Source organism: Tenrec ecaudatus, chromosome 6, assembly GCF_050624435.1.
Source record: "Tenrec ecaudatus isolate mTenEca1 chromosome 6, mTenEca1.hap1, whole genome shotgun sequence".
Lineage (NCBI taxonomy): Eukaryota > Metazoa > Chordata > Mammalia > Afrosoricida > Tenrecidae > Tenrec > Tenrec ecaudatus.
In genome coordinates this window covers 123,745,972-123,769,060 of record NC_134535.1, presented here as the reverse complement: position 1 = coordinate 123,769,060, position 23,089 = coordinate 123,745,972, and the positions used below count along the sequence as shown (strand labels likewise).

Below are 23,089 nucleotides of genomic sequence, written 5' to 3'. Positions count from 1 at the left end.
GATTTCTATGGTGTTGGAAACCCGCAGGGGCCAGTTCTTCTTTGTCTTATCGGGTCACTACAAGTTAGAATCAATTCGAAGGCATTGGGTTTGGTTTTTGTTTGATCTGTTTGACAAAAGTCAACCTGTGACACATCCTTTTATTAACTTTACCTGGAGTGTTTATTCATGCTACAAGAAAATCACAACATTGGCCAAATAGATTTCACTATAATTTATGCTCCTCATCCCCCATCCCGATACTGAAAAAAAAAAACCATTGTACAAAAACAGCAGCTCTCAAGGGGGCCCTAACACTGCCAGACAATCTTACATTCACGATGCAAACACAGCTATGGACTACTGTTCTGGGGAGGGTAGTTTCCACATACCTGCTGACTGAATTCATCACAGATAACTCTTGGCTGTGTGTTTCGACAGGGGGATAGGTATTGTGAATCTCTTCTGCATACATTTATAGTCACCAGACCAGGGACAGGCTTTCCATATGTGTATCTATAACAAAACAGTGGACATAAAAAATCAGATATTTAACATAAGTTACACAGGCTTTTCTCCACCTTATTTAATCCGTGAATATATTCATCTTATTCAACTTAAGAAATATATTAGGATATATAAAGTGCATTTTTAAGCCCTCTCAAGCTTAATGTATTTGTTTGTCTGGAAAGCTTATAATTAAGGTCTCATTGATTTATTTCACTCAGCATAGTATCTTCAGGTTCATCTATCTTACAACTCATATTTTTTAAAAGAAAATAAACGACAAGTTAGATAGACAAGCAAAAATAGAAACAAAAATGGTGCATATGAACAGTATTGTAATGAATCAGTGTGATTTGTTAAACGTTTGCTGGAAGAAAATAACACAAAATTGATCTTAGTCTGTGTTCTTTAAATCACAATGCATAACTCCTCCTTTTTAACGGGCCCGACACTGCACTTATTTGGGATACATGTTGAGATACAGATTATAGAATCTCTGCTTAGATTTTTGTTTAGAATCTCGGGAAGCGGAATTGCACATTCCAATCTTGAACCTAATGCCATAGTTCAAACTCTGGAGTAGATGAGGTTTTTCCTCAGCTCCACAAGGCTCATGTTCTCATTATTCTTCCCCACCCCCTCAAGTCCCTATAATTTCTGATAAGTAATAACTTATTGAACAAGCTTAAGCACTTTGCCGAAACTTATTTTAAAATATGAGCCCAAACATTTCTCTCTCGTGGAAAAACTTTAAACATCAAGCCTGGTGAAATGAAAACATGTTTCTTGTTTGTTTTCAAAAGCAAAAGAGACAGTTTCTCTCTTTCAGGGTGGGGAAGATTCTCTGTTACCTACTGAAGGTGAATCCATAAAGACAACAACTAGAATTAGGGTCCTGTGATATACAGATAGACCAATGGAAAATAATTGAGAACCCAGAAGTAAATCTATCCATCACCAGGCAGCTTATCCTTGACAAAGTTCCAAAATGCATCAAATGGGGACAGAGATGGTCTCTTTGACAAATGGTACTGGTGATAGGACCTGTATCTCACATCGTATAAAAAGCAAACTCAAGAAATTAAAGACATAGATGTAAAATGTGGATCATCGATGAAAAAATAGCCACAAACATAGAGACCTTTATATATGGCTTAAGATATGAACAACATGAAAAACATTCAGATCCCAGAAGATTAGCTAAATGACTGGGACCCCATAAAAATTAGACAGTTGTGCTCATCAAAAGATTGGACCACATGAGTAAATAGAGAACTCCCAGACTGAGAAAAATGTTGGAGCAATGACATATCAGACTAAGGATTAATCATTAAAGTTTATAGAAAATGTCAATAGTTAAACAAGAAAAGACAAATAACTCAATTTAAAAACAATCAAAGGAGTTCAGCCTAATATGGTCACGTAATTGAAGGCTGCGTGAAATCCTTTTCAAAGAATACTTTTGAAAAAAAAATGGAGAAGGCTCAAGAACCTGAGTAGAAGAAACTTTTAGCAAGTTTATCTTGGTGTTTCAGAGGGAAGAATCACCACAAAGAACTTCCAAAAAACACAGATTCCGTGCAGTCCCAGAAGTATGTGTGGAATTTAGCAGAGGAGAAGGGAAAGGGTGGGTTGACACCTTGTCCCCACATTCACCCTTTTAAATATTTTTATTAAAGGATTTTGTTGGGACCTCTTACAACTCAAAACATTCCATATGTATATTGTACCACGCATATTTACACATATGTTGCCATCATTCTTTTCTAGACATTTACTTTCCATTTAACCCTTGTTATCAGTTCCTCCCCCCCACCCCTTTTAAAATCATTTTATCGGGGGCTTGTACACCTCTTATCACAATCCATATACACATCCATTGTGTCAAGCACATTTGTATATTTGCTGCCATTATCATTCTCAAAACATTTTCTTTCGACCTGAGACCTTGATATCAGTTCCTCATTTTTACCCCTCCCTGCCCATCCCCCTCCCTCATGAACCCAAGACAATTTATAAATTATTATTATTTTGCCATGTCTTACACTGTCTGATACCTCCCTTCACCCACTTTTCTGTTGTCCATACCCCAGGGTGGGGGTTATATGTAGATCCTTATGATCGGTTCTCCATTTCTACCCCACCTTCCCCTTACACTCCTGGTATCGCTACTCTCATTATTGGTCCTGCAGGGTTCATCTGTCTTGGATTCCCTGTGTTTCCAGTTCTTATCTGTACCAGTGTACATCCTCTGGTCTAGCCAGATTTGTAAGGTAGAATTGTGATCATAATAGTGGTGGTAGGAAGCGTTAAAGGACTAGAGGGAAGTTGTATGTTTCATTGTTGCTGTACTGTACCCTGACTGGCTTCTCTCCTCCCCGAGGCCCTTCTGTAAGGGGTGTCCAATTGCCTACATATGGGTTTGGGGTCTCAAATCCGCAACCTCCCTCATTCACAATGATATGATATTTTGTTCTTTGATACCTGATCTCATCAGCACCTCGTAATCACACAGGCTGGTATGCTTCTTCCATGTGGGCTTTGTTGCTTCTGAGCTAGATGGCTGCTTGTTTATCTTCAAGCCTTTAAGACTCAAGACACTATAGCTTTTGATAGCTGGGCACCATCAGCATTCTTCACCACATTTGCTTATGCACCCATTTTGTTTTCAGCGATTATGTTGGGAAGGTGAGCATCATGGAATGCCAGTTTAGTAGAACCAAGTGCTCTTGCATTGAGGGAGTACTTCAGTGGAGGTCCAATGTCCATCTGCTACCTTAATACTTAACCTATAAATATATGCACATAGATCCCACATTCCCCCTTAACTTACACCACAGAGGACACTAGTACTTCTCCCTCATTCTTTTCATGCTGAGCAGTGTCTGGAATGTATCTTCTCATCCCTTCATGTTTATTGTATTGATTGTTGCCCAGCCCTCCTGGAGGACACTGGAGCCAACCTCTCAACCAGAATTTTGGAAAGGACAGTATTTATTTCCTGCCTTTAGCTCTTGCTTGAGGCGGCTAATGCTGAACTTCCTGGCCACTCTTGACTACAGGAGATCTACGGCAGGTGCCAGCGATTGCTCTTTGGCCAGAGGAGGTTGCCCTTGTCCTCCTCAAACTGGACAATGTCTTCCTAGGGTCTTTTGAAATCATACAGGTTAAGCCTTCAAAGGGAGACCACCTCTTGAGGAGAATCGGACCAATCACTGGCAAATGATGGAAAAACCAAATTCACCATAGAGAATGTGACAAAGACACAGCTGTTCTGGCTGATGTGAACTTTCACAGTTTTGCTCTTTCCAAAACACCAAGAGGGCAAGAACTGCCATTTGCAACATCATCATGAAATATCCTCCATCAAAGGGTTTTTGCAATATTCAAGCTATGACCAGCAGAGCAGTAAATCAATTCTGATTTCACATTAGAGAGTCGTAACTCTGACAGCAGAAAAGTGACTGTGGCCTCTACAAATTGTCACAAGAAATCATGTGAAGAATTCTTCCATTAGTTTATTTCATTCTCAGTTGGAAGCATAAACAAAGGAGAAGCGGGCTAGTGTTCATATTATAGCCTTCAGGATCACGTAACTATCTGATGTTAATACCATTATATATCAAACAGTATATTTTGCTTGTAAAGCACATGAGGCAGATTTGTATTTTATAATTCTCTTAGTAAAATGGAATGTCTTATTTAAACAGCCCTTCTGAATGAATTTGTGAGTTTCTTTATAGATTTCTATAGTTTATAACTCTTTCATGCTTACACCTTAGAAGAAATATTCCCAATCTTGGTAATTTTGACTACTTTTATTACATTTGGAAAATAAAACTTTCCTTGTGACATAAGTACAAAGATTAGCCTGTCTTGGTTTACACAGTAGAGCCAACACTGCTAATTGCCTCATTCTAACATATCTGTACACCACCAACCATATGAAGGGGGGAAATCATAGATTTTCTAAGATAATTCCTATAATTACAATCCTCAGAGAAGAAATCTTTATTAACTGTAAATAATAAAATCCAAGGCCAGAGATAGGAATGGTATTGGATCTTAAATTCTGAGCACCCAGTTTTCAGAAGACTGAAATGACAGTGAAAGTGCACAATCCATTTGCTGGCCTCCACTTAGATGAAGCTTCCAGTGACTCCCCTCTGACCATTGGCCAGGGATGTGAAGAGCCTTGTCAGACAGGGAGCATTGTAAAATGGATAAATGCAGATGTAGTTCAAGGAAATTTTAATTCCTTATCATTGCTGATCCATTTAAAATTTGTTATAATTTTTATTATTTTCACTCAATTTTTCATCTGAGATTTTCCTATGTTTTATTTTTGTTACTAGGTTTTATTTTTGTATGTTTTTCTCTATGGGAAACCCAGGATAGGTAAATCTACAGAAACAGTAAGTGTATGAATAGTTTCTTGGGCTTATGTCAGGAGAGGTGGGATGGACATCATGAACAAATAAATAATGAGTACAAGGAAGAAATAAATATTCTAAAATCGATTGTAGTGATGATTTCACAACCCTTTAATATTCTAAAACTATTGAACTGCATATGTGAATTATAGGCCAATAAAACTGTTACAATTAAAAAAAAACAGAAAACTCTCATCATCAAAAAATCTGGGCCAGAATGTTTTATCAAATAATTCTAGCAAGTTTTAGAGACATGCTAACACCAAACCTACATAAACGATTTCAGAATACAGAGAAGGATAATATATTACTAATCTCATTTTATGAAGCCAGTATGACCCTGATGCCTAACCCAGGCAAAGACATCGCCAGAATTTTAATGGAAAAGTATAGACCAATATCCCTGATGAATATAGACATCACAATTGTCAACAAAAATCTAGCCAACAGAATTCAATAAAACATTTGAAAACGAATAACCATGATCAAATGGGATTCATACCAGATATACAACGATGGTCCAATATTAGAAAAAATTAATATTATCCATTACATAAACAAAATAAAGGAAAAGGACCGTATGACTATATCAATCAATGCAGAAAAGGCATTTGATAAAACTCACATCCATTCTTGTTAAAAATACTTAATAATATAGGAAAAGAAGGGAAATTCCTCGCCATAATAAAGTCAAATATGCAAAATCAGTGACTAGCATTTCACTTAATGTGGAGAAATTAAAAACTTTTCTCTTTAGAATGGGAATCAGACAGGATTGATATTTAGCACCATTCTCTCTTATTTAATATAGTCCTGTAAGTTTTAGCTAGAACTATGTGATATAAAAAAGATATTAAAGGCATATTCACTGGCACAGAAAGAGAGCTGTCTTTATTTGCAGATGGCAGAATCTTATATAGAGAGAACCCCAAAGATTCGATAAAAATTTTTCTGCAACTAATTATAATAATTGTCAATGTAGCAGGCTATAAGATCACCATATGAAAATCAATAAGATTCTTGATAATGAAAGAAAAGGAGCCCCAAAAGATAAATAGAACAATGATACCATTTACAATAACTAACCAAGTGATAAAATACTTAGGAATAAATCTTAACAGAGAAACAATAGACTTCTACACAGAAAGCCATAAAACACTCTACAAGAAACCAAAATAGACTCTATCAAATGGAAGAATGTTCCATGCTCATGAAGAGGAAGACTTAATATACACAAAATGTCAATATTACCAAAATCCCTCTATAAATTCAATGCAATTTCCTGTCTAAATTGCAGCACTATTCTTCAAAGAAATGGGAAAAATAATCACTAACTTTATATGGAAAGGAAATACATCAAGGATAAACAAAACACTATTAAAAAAACAAACAAGTAGGAGGTCTTTCACTTCTCAATTTAAAGCCTATTCTGCAGCCCTAGTAATCAAAACAGCTTGGTATTGGTACAATGATAGATATGCAGATCAATGGATTGGAACAGAGAACCTAGAAATATAACCAAACACCTACAGACACCTGATTTTTGACAAAGGCCTAAAACACTTTAAATGGGAAAGAAGATGCTTTTTAGTAAAACATACTGGGAAAATTGAATATCACTGGTAAAAGAATGAAATAGGACCCATAACCAACTCATACTATGTACAAAATCAAACTCAAGGTAGATTAAAGACCTAAATATAAACTCTAGAATATAAGGAGCATCAATGAAAAAATAGGGACAAGCTTAAGGTTATTAATACAATGCACATTACCAAGCAATGAAAAACACTCACGTTACAGAAAAAGAAAATAGAGGACCAGGACCTTCTATAAATGCAACATTTATGTGCATGAAAAGAATTCAACAAAAGAGTAAAAGAGAACTCATCGATTTGGAAAATATTTTGCAATGATATATAAGATAAAGGGCTAATTTTAAAAATCTATAGAAAACTATAATACTTTAATGGGAAAAAATACAAGTAACCCAGTCAATAAATGAACCCAAGGCTTGAATAGACAATTTACTAAAATGATGTCAGACGGCCAATAATTATACGAAAAAATGCTCTCATGTTCATTAGGCTTAAGATAAATACAAATTAAGAAAACAACGAGATACTACTTTACAGTGAAATTCTTGGCAAATATTTTATGACACCATTATTAGAAAGGAAAAATAATGCTTTTACACTGAAGGAAAAGACTTTGATGGCTATGATGGGCCAGGGCTTAGGGCTGTACTCGGGGAAGGAAAGGAGAAGGGAAGTATGCCTGAGGATGGGCAGTAAAAGAAAAAAGGAAAGACCCACCCACTTGTGGAATTTACTAGGATACTGTCACTGTTTTGGTGAGCTGAGCTGTGCAAGCACATATAGTATGATTTTCTTTGTGTGATATTCCACAACCCAAAGGGGGAAACTTGAATACATGAAGAACACTTCGCCATACAAGCCACCAAATATATATAGAAAAGCTCATGATCATGTGTGATATGGTTGAGTGCAAAAGGACAAACATTGCATGAGACCACTATTATGAATATTTTTTAAAAGGTTAAGAAGCATTCTTTGATGGTTAACAGGGAGTAGAGGGAAAGAAAGGGGGAAGTAACTGAGTAGAAAGTAGACAGGGGAAAGCAATAAACAGGAAGTAGGTGGTCAGCCAAAAATGATGGACACTAGAGAAGACACTGGGAGAAGTGAAGAGTTAAAGGAACCAGAGAGAAATCGGGTTTTATATACAATTCCATCATGACCGTGATCTAGAGTTAGATGCAGGACTAGGCATACAGGCTGAATGGGTATGGGAGGGATAGTGCGAGTAGACGAGTACACGAGTATACTGACAAATACATACAGAGGATATCTGTACCTTTGCTACACATAGGTCTATGAATGTGGTAGAGCATGTAGAGGGCAAAATTATGAAATTTCTTAGATGTCATCAAAAACCTCGAGGGAATGAGTTGCTGGGCTTGGTGGCTCAGGACCATAGTCTTAGGGGTCACCTAGGTCCATTGGCATAACATAGTCCACAGAGACAACGCTCTACATCCTATTTTGAAGACTAATGGCTGGGTTCATCTAGGTTGCAACTATTGGCCTCTTCCTGGCCAAAGGGGAAAAGAGTGTTGAAATTAAATAAACCTAGAAACAACTGATAAAATGGACTAATACACCACATGAACATTATTTTCCTTGACCAGGACACAAGAAAAACTAGCTGTTGCCCAGCAACCACTATCAACACTCTAAAACAGATCACATGAGGAGGTCTTGGTTACGGTAGGAGAAAAATATAGAACAAAACTATAAATTATTTTTAAAAAGACCAGGTCTACTGGGCCAATAGAGACTACTGGAAGCCCTTTAGTCACCTCAGGTTTGCAAACTAACTCACCCCGTGGCTCAATTTCAGCCAAGCATTATACTGGTCTATCATAACACTAGTGAGCTATGCCCACCTTAGAAAAATCAATAATTGAAGACCAAAAGTGGACAGTTTGCCCAAGTGGACAGTTCCGAAGGGTTAGGAAAGAAGGAGGAATGGACGCAGGAAACACAGAAGAAGAGATGTTTCATGGAGAGAATTGCAATTAATAAGATGAAACAAAATGTGTTTGAATCATCGAAATGGAAATTGATCTTTTCTGTAAGACTTCACCCAATTCACAATAAAAATTGAAGCAAAAATTCTTACAGAGCACACTTCAACTACGAGGACACTCATGAAATCTCTATGAATAATAATCAACAGCAGAGGGGGGAATAGAAGGGTTATAGGCTACCACTTCTCGCTAGCATTAGACTCAGGCAAGTTTGGAAGCTATTTTGAGTACTTTAAAGTCAAATAACTGTCATTTGAGATAAAAATTCTGAAACAGATAGGGAAACAGAAATGATATGGGGGGTGGGGGTGGAAAATGCAACTTACTGGCCACAGACAGATACTTCAAATTCTTCATCTAGGAAACCAATTGTATTAGGTAATTTCACTTGGACCTCAAATCTGGGCAAAACTGTTGACAACAAAAATGAATAAGAGGTGAGGCTTTTGAAAGTATTATACATTTCTAACATAGAGTCACATGAAATGATTTCCATTGCCACAAAGAATATCAGGTACACTACTGACCAAGTAGATGCCACTCGTTACCATGGCAGTTTGTATTATGTCAACTTGGTTTAAGTGATCCTACATTTTCCAGATTCTCCTACAAATTGCTGAAGAGGAGTACCATTAGTCTCTTAAGAGCATCAGAGAGAAACTAATAGGTTCTCTCTCAGCATCCATTTTTGTTGTGGTTATTTGTTTGCTTTGTTTCTCCCTGACCCAACTGCCAACGCTCATGCGGAACGGTTTCCATGCCCTTCATCGACTTGGTTCTGGATCTAGTGAAGTGGTCACTATGCATAAATAACAGTTTTTTGTGGATTCTTCCCTTTGTTGTCTTCTCTGAAGGTACCTGGTTTCTTTCTCATGGTCCTTACAAACTGTAATTTATTCATCCCTGCCAATGACTGGGAGTCCCTAGGTAGTATAAATTGTTGATATATTGATTGTTAATTAAAGAGTTCAACGTTTGAGTCCACCCAAAGGTACTCAAGGAGAACTATTTCGAAAAACAGAACAAGCAAAACAAAACTGCTGGAGAAATACTACAAAAGAAAAACAAAAGAAAAAATATATACAGATAGGAACTGGAAACACAGGGAATCCAGAGCGGATGATCCCTTCAGGACCAGTGGTGAGAGTGGCGATACCAGGAGGGCGGAGAGTTGGAAAAGGGGAACCCATTACAAGGATCTACATCTAACCTCCTCCCTGGGGGACGGACAACAGAAAAGTGGGTGAAGGGAGATGTCGGACAGGGCAAGATATGACAAAATAATAATTTCTAAATTATCAAGGGTTCATGAGAGAGTGGGGAGCAGGGAGGGAGGGAAAAAATGAGGAGCTGATGCCCGGGGCTTGGGTGGAGAGCGGATGTTTTGAGAATAATGAGGGCAATGAATGTATAAATGTGCTTGGCACAATTGATGTATGTATGGATTGTGATAAGGGTTGTATGAGCCCCTAATAAAACAATTGAAAAAACAAAGCAAACAAACCCAAACAACAAAAAAGGTGTAAAAAAAAACCCCTAGGTATCATAGTACTATTCTGATACACGGGTAGTCGTGCATCACACTTGATTACTTAGCATCTGCTTTGGTTCTGGTTTACTAATGGTTTAAGGGAACTGGTTAGTAAGTTTTCTCTGATCTATCCATTGTCCCTGCTGGACTAGTTTCATCCACATTTGCTTAAGGTGTTATTCCTACTATAAATTTGTATTTCATAATTTTTTTGTTCTAATAAATTTGAGGACTCATGTTTTTGTGATAGGACTCTTCAACCATAGCTTAAAATATTTAATGTACATTTGAATCTCCACATAACTGAGAGCTAATGGTATCAATGTGCCTTATTACTGTAATTGGAGTAGTGCTGATAGATGCTATAGGCATATACTAGGTAATTTCAGGAAGAAGTTCCTTCTGTTATAAATCAACAGAAATGTGGATAGTTCACAATTAACAATTTGTGTTTGAATAAGGTCGAATGGACCTATTCAAATATCTCTTGCTTCCTATCGACTGTGAGATTTTGGCAAGTTAGCTAACTTTTCTAGAATTGATTTGCTCATTAGTAAACTGAGGTTAAATGTAATCATACTTAAAGTCACCAAACAGTATCACCTTAGAAAGTCTTGTTCCATTTATAGCTTATTGATTTCTACAAGAGATGTAAGATAGATGGGAAAGTAATAAAAATAAATAGTTTTTATGAAATGGTATGGGAGGACAGGAGAGTGGCAATTCAATGGAACTTATAAGTTTTCATTCTGCTTCAAAGGACTGCAGTAAGAAATACATGAGATAGCAAAACATGAAAATTGATTAGCAAATATTTAGACAAATGATAAGACTTGTTAATTTTTAATATTGGAACTTACACTTTTCTGGCCTTCTCTATGTAACAGTATTCAATTATAATTACTGTGATATCACTAATTATTTGTACATGAAGAATACTTACCATATTCTAGCACCTCGAAGGGGTGCTCTATTTTTTTTTCCAGATTCTTTTGTACGACGACCTTGTAAGGGCCTAGAATGGGTTCCTCTGAGAGTGGGAAGGAGAGCTGGGTGAGCCCCCCCTGCAATCTGATATTTTGCCACTGGAAAATTCTGTTCTTCTTGGGGTTCTATAGGTAAAAAGTCCACATAAGTAATTGAAATGAACTTTTGAGGGAGTGGAAACTTATTAGGTAGGAATGGCCTTGGGTATTACATTACAGATGCTTGGTTAACTTACACCGAAAAGGTTTCATCCAAATTTTCTAGGAATTCTATGCTGGGTTTTGGACAATAGCCTTATAAGATACAAGCTATTAAAGATACTATTCCACACTGGCCCATCTTTTAAAAATGATGTTTCCCCTTTTGGGTCAAATACACCAGGGTAAGTCAAAAAGTATTGCTACAGAAATTAGGGAGTCCTTTATTAAACAAAAAATCAAAATGTGAAGCTATTATTTCTTCATATTTCCTTCATTGAGGTGTATGCATTTCTGAAGGTGATGGGTTTTTGTCTCTCTAACTCATCTTTCAAGAACCCTTTGCTCTTATTTACACAACAAAATGGTAGTTTGGGCATTCTTGAGGGACTCCACTCATGTTCCTTTCAATGCTCATTGAGTTTGAGGAACGAAAGGATGAGACAAGTTCAGGGCTATAGAATGAATGAGATAAGGTTCCCCAATGATCAACAAAGAGACCAGGACCTACTTATAGGCTTTTCTTTTGTTGTTGTTTATTTTGTTTTGCTCTGTCTTGGTTTTGTGCTTATTATCGTCTCTGTATGTCTATCTAGATAAGTTAGGTGGGATAAACAATCTGGAGGGGAAAACAATGGGATGGATGGTTCTGGGGGTGGTTGGGGGGAGGACAGGAGAGAGGGAGGTGGGGGAAAGTAGGGAGGTGTCAACCAACCAGGGACCAGGGACCAACAAGTGATCTAAAATAGACGGCGAGGAGCGCACATGATGCCTGGTTGGGCTTGATTAAGGGCAATGTAGCTAAGAGGAATTACTGAAACCCAAATGAAGGCCGAACATGATGGTGGGACAAGAGGAAAGTAAAAGGAACTAGAGGAAAGAACTAGGAGGCAAAGGACATTTATAGAGGTCTAAATATAGGCATGTATATATGTAGATATATTTTAAAAATGATAGGGGAATAGATTTATGTACATATATTTATATGTTAAGTATTAAGGTAGCAGGTGGACATTGGGCCTCTACTCAAGGACTCCCTCAACACAAGAACACCTTGTTCTAATATCCCAAAATTCTGTAATGCCCACCTTCCCAACATGCTCGCTGAAGACAAAATGTGTGCATAAGCAAATGTGGTGAAGAAAGCTTATGGAGCCCAGCTATCAAAATATATAGTATCTGGGGTCTTAAAAGCTTGAAGCTAAATAAGTGGCCATCTAGCTGGAAGCAACAAAGTCCACATGGAAGAAGCACACCAGCCTGTGTGATCATGAGGTGTCAATAGGATCAGGTATCAGCCATCAAAGACCCAGAACAAAAAATCATATCAATTTGAATGAGGGTGAGGGCAGAGTGGAGACCCAAAGCCCATCTGTAGACAATTGGACATCCCTTACATAAGGGTTAGAAGGAAGAGATGAGTCAGTCACAGTGTGTTATAGCACCAATGAAACATACAACTTTTCTTTAGTTTTTTAATGCTTCCTCCCCACCTGTAATATCATGACCCAATTCTATTTTACAAATCTGGCTAGACCAGAGCATGTACATGGATGCAGATAATAACTGGAAACACGGGAAATCCAGGACAGATAAACCCCTCAGGACCAATAATGAGAGTAGTGATATGAGGAGAGTAGAGGGAAAGTGGGGGGAGGAAAGGGGAACCAATCACAATGATCTACATTATGGCAATGGACAACAGAAAAGTGCATGAAGGGAGACATCAGTCAGTATAAGACATGAAAAAAAATAATTTATACATTATCAAGGGATCTTGGGGGGTGGGGGGATGGAGGAGAAAAACACGGAGCTGATACCATGGGCTCAAGTAGAAAGAAAATATTTTGAGAATGATGATGACAACAAATGTACAAATGTGCTTGACACAATGGATGCATGTATGTATTCTGATAAGAGCTGTATGGATCTCCAATAAAATGATTTTTAAAATGTTCCCCAATGATGTTCTTCCAGAACAGCCCTTACTACTCTCAAAGAACAAGCAGCTACACTGCAGTCATGGTAAACTCTTCCTTGGTGCAATTTTCCCATTTGTTTTTCCTCTCACAAATGCGGTTTTAAATTTTCTTTAAATTTCTTCATAAAAAGCTTCTGTGATCATTCTGTGTCCTTTGGGGGAAATCTATCAAGATAATCACTTTGGAATTCCCTAAAAAAAAAAAGTTGCTAGAACCCTCTGAGCTGACCTCTGTGCCTTGAATTTAACTGGTCCAATAGATTTCTTCCGAAGTCTCTGCTTTGGTTGTATTTATTTCTGAAGGCGTCCTAATGAAAGTGAAACAAGCATGTTACTGAAAGAACTGGTCTGCAGCCATCAGTATGAACTGGTACCCTTACAGCAATATTTTTTGACTTATCCTTGAAGTCTCTGAACAGGATCTTATTAGGGGATTTTGGTCCTTCGTTTATAGCTCATTGATATCTACAGATGATTTAAGGTAGACAGGAAAATAGTATTTGCTTCATTTTTGTGAAATTGTGTGGAAGGGAGGGAGAGGGATGATTTAATATAACTTGTAAGTCCTCATTCTAATTGCAACACACAATGCATTACCTACCTCAATATAAACCACAGGGAACTGAAAAGAAAGAAAGACATAGTATGTCAGAGATGGAACTTAGGAAGAGAAAACGATGGTGGCAGCAGGGACAAAGCTATCTAGAGCAAGTAAATATCTTTATTTTTTGTTTAAACAAAGAAATGTCCCTCCTGTTTGGTTCACAACACTTAGTGTGGGAGCCCCATCTTACGAAGTCATAACTTTCCTTTTGTGATATAATGTATGACTTGGGAATCATAATATGCTTAAGTGATTCAAGTAAGTTTGTTTTGTTGATAATATTTGTCTGACAGAAATTCAATGCAATTTTCTTTTGTTCAATAAAATAGCTGGGATATTTAAGGAGGTAAGTTATACTTTAAGCAACTTCAATAGAGTGTTTTTTAAGAATGGTGTTAGTGAATTGTCTTGATCCTGAACTTAGTTATCCCCTCGTACATCTGCAACAGATTCAAATATCTCATATTTTGGCCTCAGTCTTTCCAAAAGAATAGAACTTAAATTTTTGACAATTCTTCCAACCTCCTCTACTGTGGTGAGACTCACCATTTCATCCAAAGGGTAAAAATTGACATTCACAGAGACAATGCGGAATCTCACTGAAACACACAAGAATTTGGTCCATGAGTCCCTCCATTGGAAACCCAGGGAGTCATACATTGCCACATGCTAGGATTTCAATGACCGTAGAATAAAGTTATAAAAGGCCCACAGCCCTTACAGTTTCTCTTACTTATTAGATTTTTTATACCTGTTTGTGCTGGTTTGTAGATCGGTTTGTCTGTATGAACAAAGACTAGGTTCTCTATTTTTTTTATGTCTATTGCTTTCTTCTTTCTGAAATGGTGGGTCGGCCCCTTCACCTGCACAGTAATAGATGCCACCGAAGTCGGGAGCTCTGGAAGCTGTAAAAGACAATGGGCTGAAGAATCTGCCCAGATCCACATGAGAATGTCTCATTCTACTTGATTTCCTCAGTTAACCTGGTTAGTCCCATGAGAATTAGCAGGGGACAAGTCCAAGAATATGTTCTTTGCTTTATAAATTGGTTATTTTGATCATGTAACAAGCAGTAACAATTGGTTGATTTAATTAAAGAGGGAAAATCATTTCAGTAAAATGAATTAATTCTTCAATCCAATCATAATAGTGAAGGAAACAGGCCTACATCTTCACAACAAGGATGGTTTATTTTCAGATTTTTATATTTTCCATTTGTCAGCAAATTTATTTTCCATTTGTCAGATTTATTTTCAGATTTATTTTCCATTTATTCAGATTTATTTTCCATTTGTCAGCAACACATTGTTGCTGTTAAGTGCCCTGTGTCAGTTTTGACTCATACAGCCCCTCTGTACATCAGGAAAGAACCTTGCTGAGGTGTTTGCCCGCCTCAAAATCATCGCTATATTCGAGCACATTATTGAAGTGAAGCCATGGTATCAATCCACCTCTTTGAGGGTCTTCTTTTCTGCTGCACTTCTACTTTACTAAGCATGATATTCTTTCTGGGCCCTGGGCCCTCCTGGTAACCCAAAGTACATGAGACAAAATCTAACCATTCCCCCATTTACGGAACTTTCTGGCTATACTTCTTGCAAGACAGATTTGATCACAGTTCTGGCAGTCCATTTTATGTTCAATATTCTCACTCGAATTCCATTCTTCTTTGTTCATCTTATTTGTTTTCGAGATTTTGCATACTGACATCATTATTGGTACTAAGCCAACATGATTAACTAACATTTAATACTCTAAGTAATACAAGGCTATAGAGACAATCCATCAACTCTCAAGCATCTACGGGTCCTTAGAAAAGTCACTGAACACAGCTCAATGGTTTTATCTGTAAGATGGGAATAATAGCACAAACATTATTTACCAGTGAAGTTTAAGATCAAACAAAAAACTTGTCTAAGTATCACAACATGTCCTCTGTTGTATTAGATCTGTTTGTAAATATTATATTAACACACTCAGTAGAACTTTCATTTCTAGAATCTAATTTGGAATTCCCTCTGTAATTCTCATTTTCTCTTCCTTGGCTTTTTTTGGGATCAGAAATAAGGCATCAATTAGGATACCCTTTCTCTACCAATCGCCACCCTTCCACAGAAGTACTCACAGAGAAGGGGTGGCAGAAGAAAGAGGCCTTTTCTGCCACAGGGTTGCTGAGCAGGTCCCAGGTTTGTCTTCCATATTCTATAGTTATGGTCACCGTTACAGTCTCATTCAGGTTTTTCAGCATAACACAGGCCTTCTCAGTGGCCCCAGAATAGAGCTGGGATGGGACCAGTACCACGTAGTGTCTGTGGAGAACAGGGGTCTGTATCAGCCATAGAGGGTATAAATGACATTATTATGATGGTCATTTCCTAGACAATCTTCCTATTGTCGCCTAACATAAAGATATGTGAATAAGCAGAGCCAAATTTCAACAGGAAGGAAGAGCAGCAGGTAGCTCTCAGCAACTCTGAAGCAACTCACCTAGAAATTAAACCTCAATATGGTTTCCTTTTGTTGTGGAACCAGGCGGTATCATAATAGTAAAAAGCCTGTTGATCATCATGGGCAACCAATCCATGAATGATGATAAATTTTGGATAGAAATGATTTTCCTGTTCTGAGTAACAACAATAAAATATGAATTCATCCAGCCATTGCCACTGAAAGTCCGAATCTCCTCAAATACTCCATGTGGTCTGGGGTTCTACATGAACGATGCCATGAATCCCCTGGGCTCAAGAAGCATCAGAGAGATCGTATCTAATACACGAGGGAGGACGATTCCAGCTGCTTTTCAAACACAATGCTAATTCTTGACTCGTCTTTCACTCTCCAGTGATGGCGGCCAAGCCAAAGGAAGGCGACCATTTACAAGGCATTTTGCCATAGAACCCCAGCCTAAAATTCCACCCTCCATGTTTCCAGATGGGTGCAAGTAATTTGTGCTCAACTCCTTATCTAAGCATAGCTGCAATCTACTTAGTGGCAACTTGGATGAAAAGCCAGGCTATCTGCTTCTGTAACGATGGATGATAGATGGCCACGACAACCCTATAGAACAGCTCTACTCTGTAACACACATGAAGGGACTTCACAGCGGTGAGGTCCCCCAGGCCCTTCTATGTCACTCTTTGACTTTAACTCCTTGCAGTGAAGTTGATTCCAACACATAGCAACTCTATAGGACAAAGTAGAACCGTTCCATATGATTTCCTAGGTGGTAAAGCTTTAAGGAGCAAACTGCTCATTGTTTTTTCGCCCCCATCACTGGTGGGCTCAAATCCCTGACATTTCAGTTAGAGTCAATGGCTTTCATCAATGTGTCACCAGGACATCTGCCCTTAGCTCATAAGCACCCAAATAGGCTGTATATGGAAATGCACTTTATTTGCTTCTAAACATTTAGCCCCAACGCAGTTCACTGGGTGTATAGACTTTGATGCCTCCCCTAACTTTGCGTCAGGCCCCAAGAAGAGTTAGCTTGTGAACATTCTCACAGAATCCTGCAATGCCTGTTTCTGTTGCCAGGAGCCATGGTGGTAGTTTGCTATGTGCTGGGGTGCTAACGACCAGAGAAAGCTGAGGCTTTCTGTTTCCATAGAGTTTTATAGTTTGGGGAACCGAAAGGGACAGTTCTACTCTGTTGTGTAGTCATGCTGAGTCAGAAGTGATTAGATGGCAGTGGTTTCAATAACTGATTGAAATCTAAAAACGATTGTGAGGATGGTGCAGGACCAGGCAGGGTTTCAGTGTGTTGTATGGAGGGTCACTGTGAGTCCCAAAAGACTCGACATCACTCAACAACAACAACAACAACAACAACAGATGACAGGGGTCTGGACATTTAGAGACTTATCCCTTGTGTAGTCTATCTTCTTTACTATGCAATATTGATGGCAGGGCCAGTGCTTTGCCTTTGGATTGCTGAAGGAATGAGTGAGTTAGCACATAAAACCTGGCTTGTCTGTGTGGCATGAGCCATCTCTGCTTTGAGGAAAGCTCAATACCTCGGTCACTTTACAATGGCCAAAGACTGCAGCCCATTTGATGGAGCCAATTGAGAACATATCGATTTGGTGAATGTTTCACCGATATCATTGCCCTCTACCTGAATGTTGTATGATTTGAGGCCCCTGGACAAAAGCCTGGTGATCTACTTCCTAAAACCCAGCCACTGAAAGGCCTATGGGTCTCCTCTGACAGACGTGGATCACAACCGGAGAGTCTGAATCAATGCAAGAACAACTATCTTGGGTTTTCTTCAACCTGGGTAAGAGCAATTGAGTGACCAACCCCTTTAAATGACAGATTCATAAGAAATCAGAAAATATATAAAAGGGGGGATCAAGAAGCAGATAATACAATGAGAAAGAAAGAGGGCAATAGATATTTCTGGAAATGTTGCTTACGGTTCTGCAGTGTCTACAGCATCTCTGAGAAGGAGCAGAAAAAGTAGAACCAAGACTGCCCCTGGCAGCTGGTTTTTCCTCATGATGTGAAGAGAAACAGCGGGGAATGGGAGTCTGTGCCCCTATTCCTTGAACTCTGTTCTTGCTCCAGATACGCTGACTTTTATTTCACCCAATGGACCGGGAAAGTAAACAGACAACCACTTATTTTTCGTAAAATATTAACCACTTCCAGTATTCAAAAATCAATTCCACATTATTTCGTTGACCATCAGAAATACTGCAGTGACTTTATCAAGTGGTCCAAATGTTTGAACAACAGTACTGCGAGATTACTGTTGGATAGTGTTACTAATTAGAAGTTTCGGTAGCATTTTAAATAGTTTTAAATAGACAAGAAACAAACTATATACTTTGATGAAATCAGTAGTGTCCTTGACTTCATTTCTCTCTGACTTCATTGTGACGTAGAGACACTATACCCCAAGTCGTGGCAGATAAAGGAACATCACACATATCCACCTGGCTTCATTTTATTTTTATTTTTTCTGGCTTCATTTTAAATGGTTATTTAATGAAACAAAGTTATGAAATTTATCGCAGAATTTAAAACAAACTAACTTCAAAGGAAATTTTCCCACTGCTTGAGTGGCTCTCAACCTTTGTAATGCTAACTCCATGTGGTGGTGACCCCCCAACCATAAAATTATTTTCATTGCTGCTTCATAACTGTAATTTTGCTATTGTTTTGAATCTGGCAATCCATGTGAAAGGGTCGTTCGACCCTCATAGGGGTGACGACCCACAGGCTAAGAACCGCTGGTAGAGGCTTAATTTTTGTTGCTTATACCTATTCTTTTCTTGTCCTTTAAAAGGAAAAAGATATACCAACCCATGTTACATGTCTTTGTTATTTCTGTCAACCCTAGAATACAAAGGCAATTCCCTTATTTTTTCTATAAGTAGATTTTATAATGAAGAACATTTAAAATATAAATCATTTTATTGGAGCTCTTACAACTCATAACAATCCATACATCAATTGCATCAAGCTATAATGAACATTTTATTTGTTTTTACCCTCGGCATTATAAAATATTTTGTCTATAGTGATTCATCATCCTTTTTGGCTTGACAAGGCATATTGGAATGTTAAAATTCAACTTATACACATCAGAAACTTTGAAAGAACCATGCAATAACATTATGAGTATCCACACTATTATAATGGTTCCCAGAAAGTTGAGGTGTGTGTGTTTTTTAAACAGAAAAAAAATGGATTTCAGCTATAAATAAGATATGAATAGAAACCAGCACTTCTGTGGACAAGAATATTTTATTGGGATCACCTGTGAACTGAGGTGAGGCACCATAAGTTTTGACATCATTTTAAAAATTGATCTAAACAAGTGACTATGAAGTGGACCTAACGAACATGACAACCGGGTTGAGCTGCAAAAGTACACATATCCAAGATATTAAATTTCCAACATTGCAAATAAACTGCGTGGTAAACTGCCACACATAGTGAGATAAAGCATAACGATACATTACATGGCACCAGTGATCTGTTTGTCTGTCAGCTCTCTGGTGGCTTTCACATTGTGATGCTAGAAGTGGTAAGACCAGTATTTCAAATACCAGCAGCGTCACAAATGCTTACTGAATGAATACTTTGGTAAAATATGCATAAAGTTTACATACATAGTACATGTACAATTTGGTGATATTGTTTAGAGCCTTCAAGTTGTGAAATCAATCTCATTGTTCTCTTCCAAATTGTTCCACCCCCATTAACATTAACTCACCATCCCGAACTCTCATCCAACCTCCCACGATAGATCTGTCGATTTCATCTCATAAGAATATTTTTTAAAAATTCTTGAAGGAAGTGGTGTTAACAAACCCAGGGATAAGGGAAAAACATGGGACCCCAAATGGTAGAGAAGGGGGAGTGGCAGGCCTGGTGGGAAATGATCAAGGGTAAGGTTGCTTAGAGAAGAGGTATACTCTAGCCCAGGTGGCGATGAAGCATGGTAGTAGGGCAGGAGGAAAGTCAAGGGAGATGGAGGAAAGAGCTAGGAGTCAAAGGGCATTCATGGAGGTCTAGACAAAGACATGTACATGCAAATATATATAGGAGGATGGGGAAATAGATCTATGTGTCTATATTTATAGGTCAAGTATTAAGGTGGCGGAAGGACCTTGGGCCTCTACTCAAACACTCCCTCAATGCATGAATACCTTCTTTTATTAAATTGGAACTCTATGATGCTCACTCTCCCGACACAACGGCTGGAGCCAAAGTGGGTGAACAAGTAAATGTGGTGAGGAAAGCTGATGGTGCCCGGCTATCAAAAGAGATAGTGACTGGGGTCTTAAAGGCTTGAAGATAAACAAGCGGCCATCTAGCTCAGAAGCAACAAAGTCCACATGGAAGAACACGCCAGTCTGTGTTATCGAGTGGTCCCAAAGGGATCAGTTACCAGGCATCAAAGAACAAAAAATCATATCATTGACTGCACACCTCCATGATAGGATCGCTGAAGACAAATGGGTGCATAAGCAAATGTGGTGAAGAAAGCTGATGGTGCCAGGCTATCAAAAGAGATAGTGTCTGGGGTCTTAAAGGTTTGAAGGTGAACAAGCGGCCATCTAGCTCAGAAGCAAATAAGCCCACATGGAAGAAGCACACCGGCCAGTGCGATCACGAGGTGCCCAAGAGACCAGGTATAAGGCATCATGCAAAAAAAAAAAAAAGATATAAGTGTGTGTATGTATGTGTATATGTATATGTATATATATATCATATTAAATGAAGGGGGAAGTGCAGAGTGGAGACCCAAGGCCCAAGTGTCGGCCAATGGAGATCCCTCATATTGGGGTTTAGGAGAGGAGATGGGTTAATTAGGGTGTGAGGTAGTATCGATGAAGAACACAGCTTTCCCCCAGATCCTGGATGCTTCCTTCCCCCAACTACCATGATCCGAATTCTACCTTGCAGGCCTGGATAGGACAGAGGCTGTACACTGGTACATATGAGGGCTGGAGGTACAGGGAATCCAGGGTGGATGATACCTTCAGGACCAAGGGTGTGAGGGACGATGCTGGGAGAGTGGAGGGTGAGTGGGTTGGAAAGGGGGAACTGATTACAAGGATCCACATGTGACCTCTTCCCTGGGAGAGGGACAGCAGAGAAGGGGGGAAGGGAGACTCCGGATAGGGCAAGATATGACAAAATAATGATGTATAAATTACCAAGGGCACATGAGGGAGGGGGTAATGGGGAGGGAGGGGGAAAAAAAGAGGACCTGATGCAAGGGGCTTAAGTGGAGAGCAAATGCCTTGAGAATGATTGGGGCAGGGAATGTATGGATGTGCTTTATACAATTGATGTATGTATATGTATGGATGGTGGTAAGAGTTGTATGAGTCCCTAATAAAATGTAAAAGAAGAAAAGAGAAAAAAATGATTAGGGCAAAGACTGTACAGATGTGCTTTATACAAATGATGTATGTATATGTATGAACTGTGAAAAGAATTGTATGAGCCCCAATAAATTGTTAAAATAAATTTAAAAAAATTCTTGAAAAGAGTACTAATTAAAGCTAACTTACTATTTGTGTCATGGCAGACTTTTAAGGGTCATTTTGACTTGAGATTTAAGTTTAAAAATTATTTCAAGCCAATCATTTCAATTCATTCTGATTTTGAATAGTTCTAGAACATCAGGATTCTATTACAAACTTACTTATCATTTAGATGGCCATTTGCAAGTGTTTTATAGTTTAACTCTCTTTATTGTTAAATATTTGGTGAATGATTACAGAGAAAATTATTTTTCCATTACATAATTAATACACATTGTGTTTCATTAACATTGATTGCAGTTCCCACATTGCAACAGCACTCTTCCCAATTTTCCTGTGTTTGCTGTTTTCATTTGTCCTTTCCAATTCCTTCATGCCTTCTGAACTTTGTCCTGGGCAAATTCTGCCCCTTGGGTCAGCTTTGGTTGATTGTTCTAAGGAACACGTACACGCCTCCCTGGTATTATCACTCGCTTTTCAGGCCAGTGAACTGTTTAGCTGAGAGATCTTCCATGGGGTGAATTCCAGGCTTGAAGAATGAGTAAGGGCCATAGTCTCAGGGGTTCCGCCAGTCTGAATCAAATCAATAAGCCTAATACTTTTATGATTTCGAGTTTTGTCCCCCATTTCTCTCTCACTCTGTCAAGGAGCACCTAATCATGATTCCTTCGAGAGGAACTGATATGCCAGCATTTATTGTTAGCATAGGCTTCAAATTACGATCTAACTCCGTATTTGGCAAAGGCTAGACCCATTGTCATCGTTTGAAATTCTGGAATAGAAGAAAAAATCCGAAGTGCTACCAATATTTTATCATCAAAAAATATTTTAACAACATGACAGCATTGAGGAGGAGCAACGCTTTCCCAGCACCGTCAGTGAGGCGTTTAAGCTCGTGTGGACTTCTCACATTTTCCTGTGTTCCCTAGAAGCGCTTTAATAACCATATAAAATCTCACATATTTAACTCAACATTTACACTATGTCATTGTGAGCAAGATCACAAAAAATTGTACATTATAAATTAAAAGTAACCTCTCCTCCCCCAAAAGTTACTGTCATTGAGCCAATTCAGACTAACAGTGACCCTATAGAACAGAGTAGAGTTGCCCTTGTGGCTTTCCAAGACTGTGCGTTCTTCAGAACATATCCACTGGAATACAAATATTGCAACTATTTGGTGTCCATCATCATTAATTTAATAGATGTTAAAATAATTTAACACAATGTTAAATTTATGTTAAATAATAG

The 23,089-nt window shown here is 38.4% G+C and overlaps 1 protein-coding gene across 1 annotated transcript in view; it reads right to left on the bottom strand.

Moving 5' to 3' along the window:
• Window positions 1-18,330, bottom strand: part of LOC142451639 (pregnancy zone protein-like) — a 76,740-nt gene extending 58,410 nt beyond the window's left edge. The window contains exons 1-8 of the mRNA XM_075553358.1: window positions 18,248-18,330; window positions 15,946-16,141; window positions 14,584-14,728; window positions 14,379-14,431; window positions 13,830-13,850; window positions 11,007-11,175; window positions 8,859-8,943; window positions 372-495 (exon numbers count right to left, since the gene is read on the bottom strand). Of these exons, the coding sequence (XP_075409473.1) occupies window positions 372-495; window positions 8,859-8,943; window positions 11,007-11,175; window positions 13,830-13,850; window positions 14,379-14,431; window positions 14,584-14,728; window positions 15,946-16,141; window positions 18,248-18,330 (876 nt within the window). The remainder of the gene's footprint in view (window positions 1-371; window positions 496-8,858; window positions 8,944-11,006; window positions 11,176-13,829; window positions 13,851-14,378; window positions 14,432-14,583; window positions 14,729-15,945; window positions 16,142-18,247) is intronic.
• Between the last annotated feature and the right edge of the window lie 4,759 nt (window positions 18,331-23,089).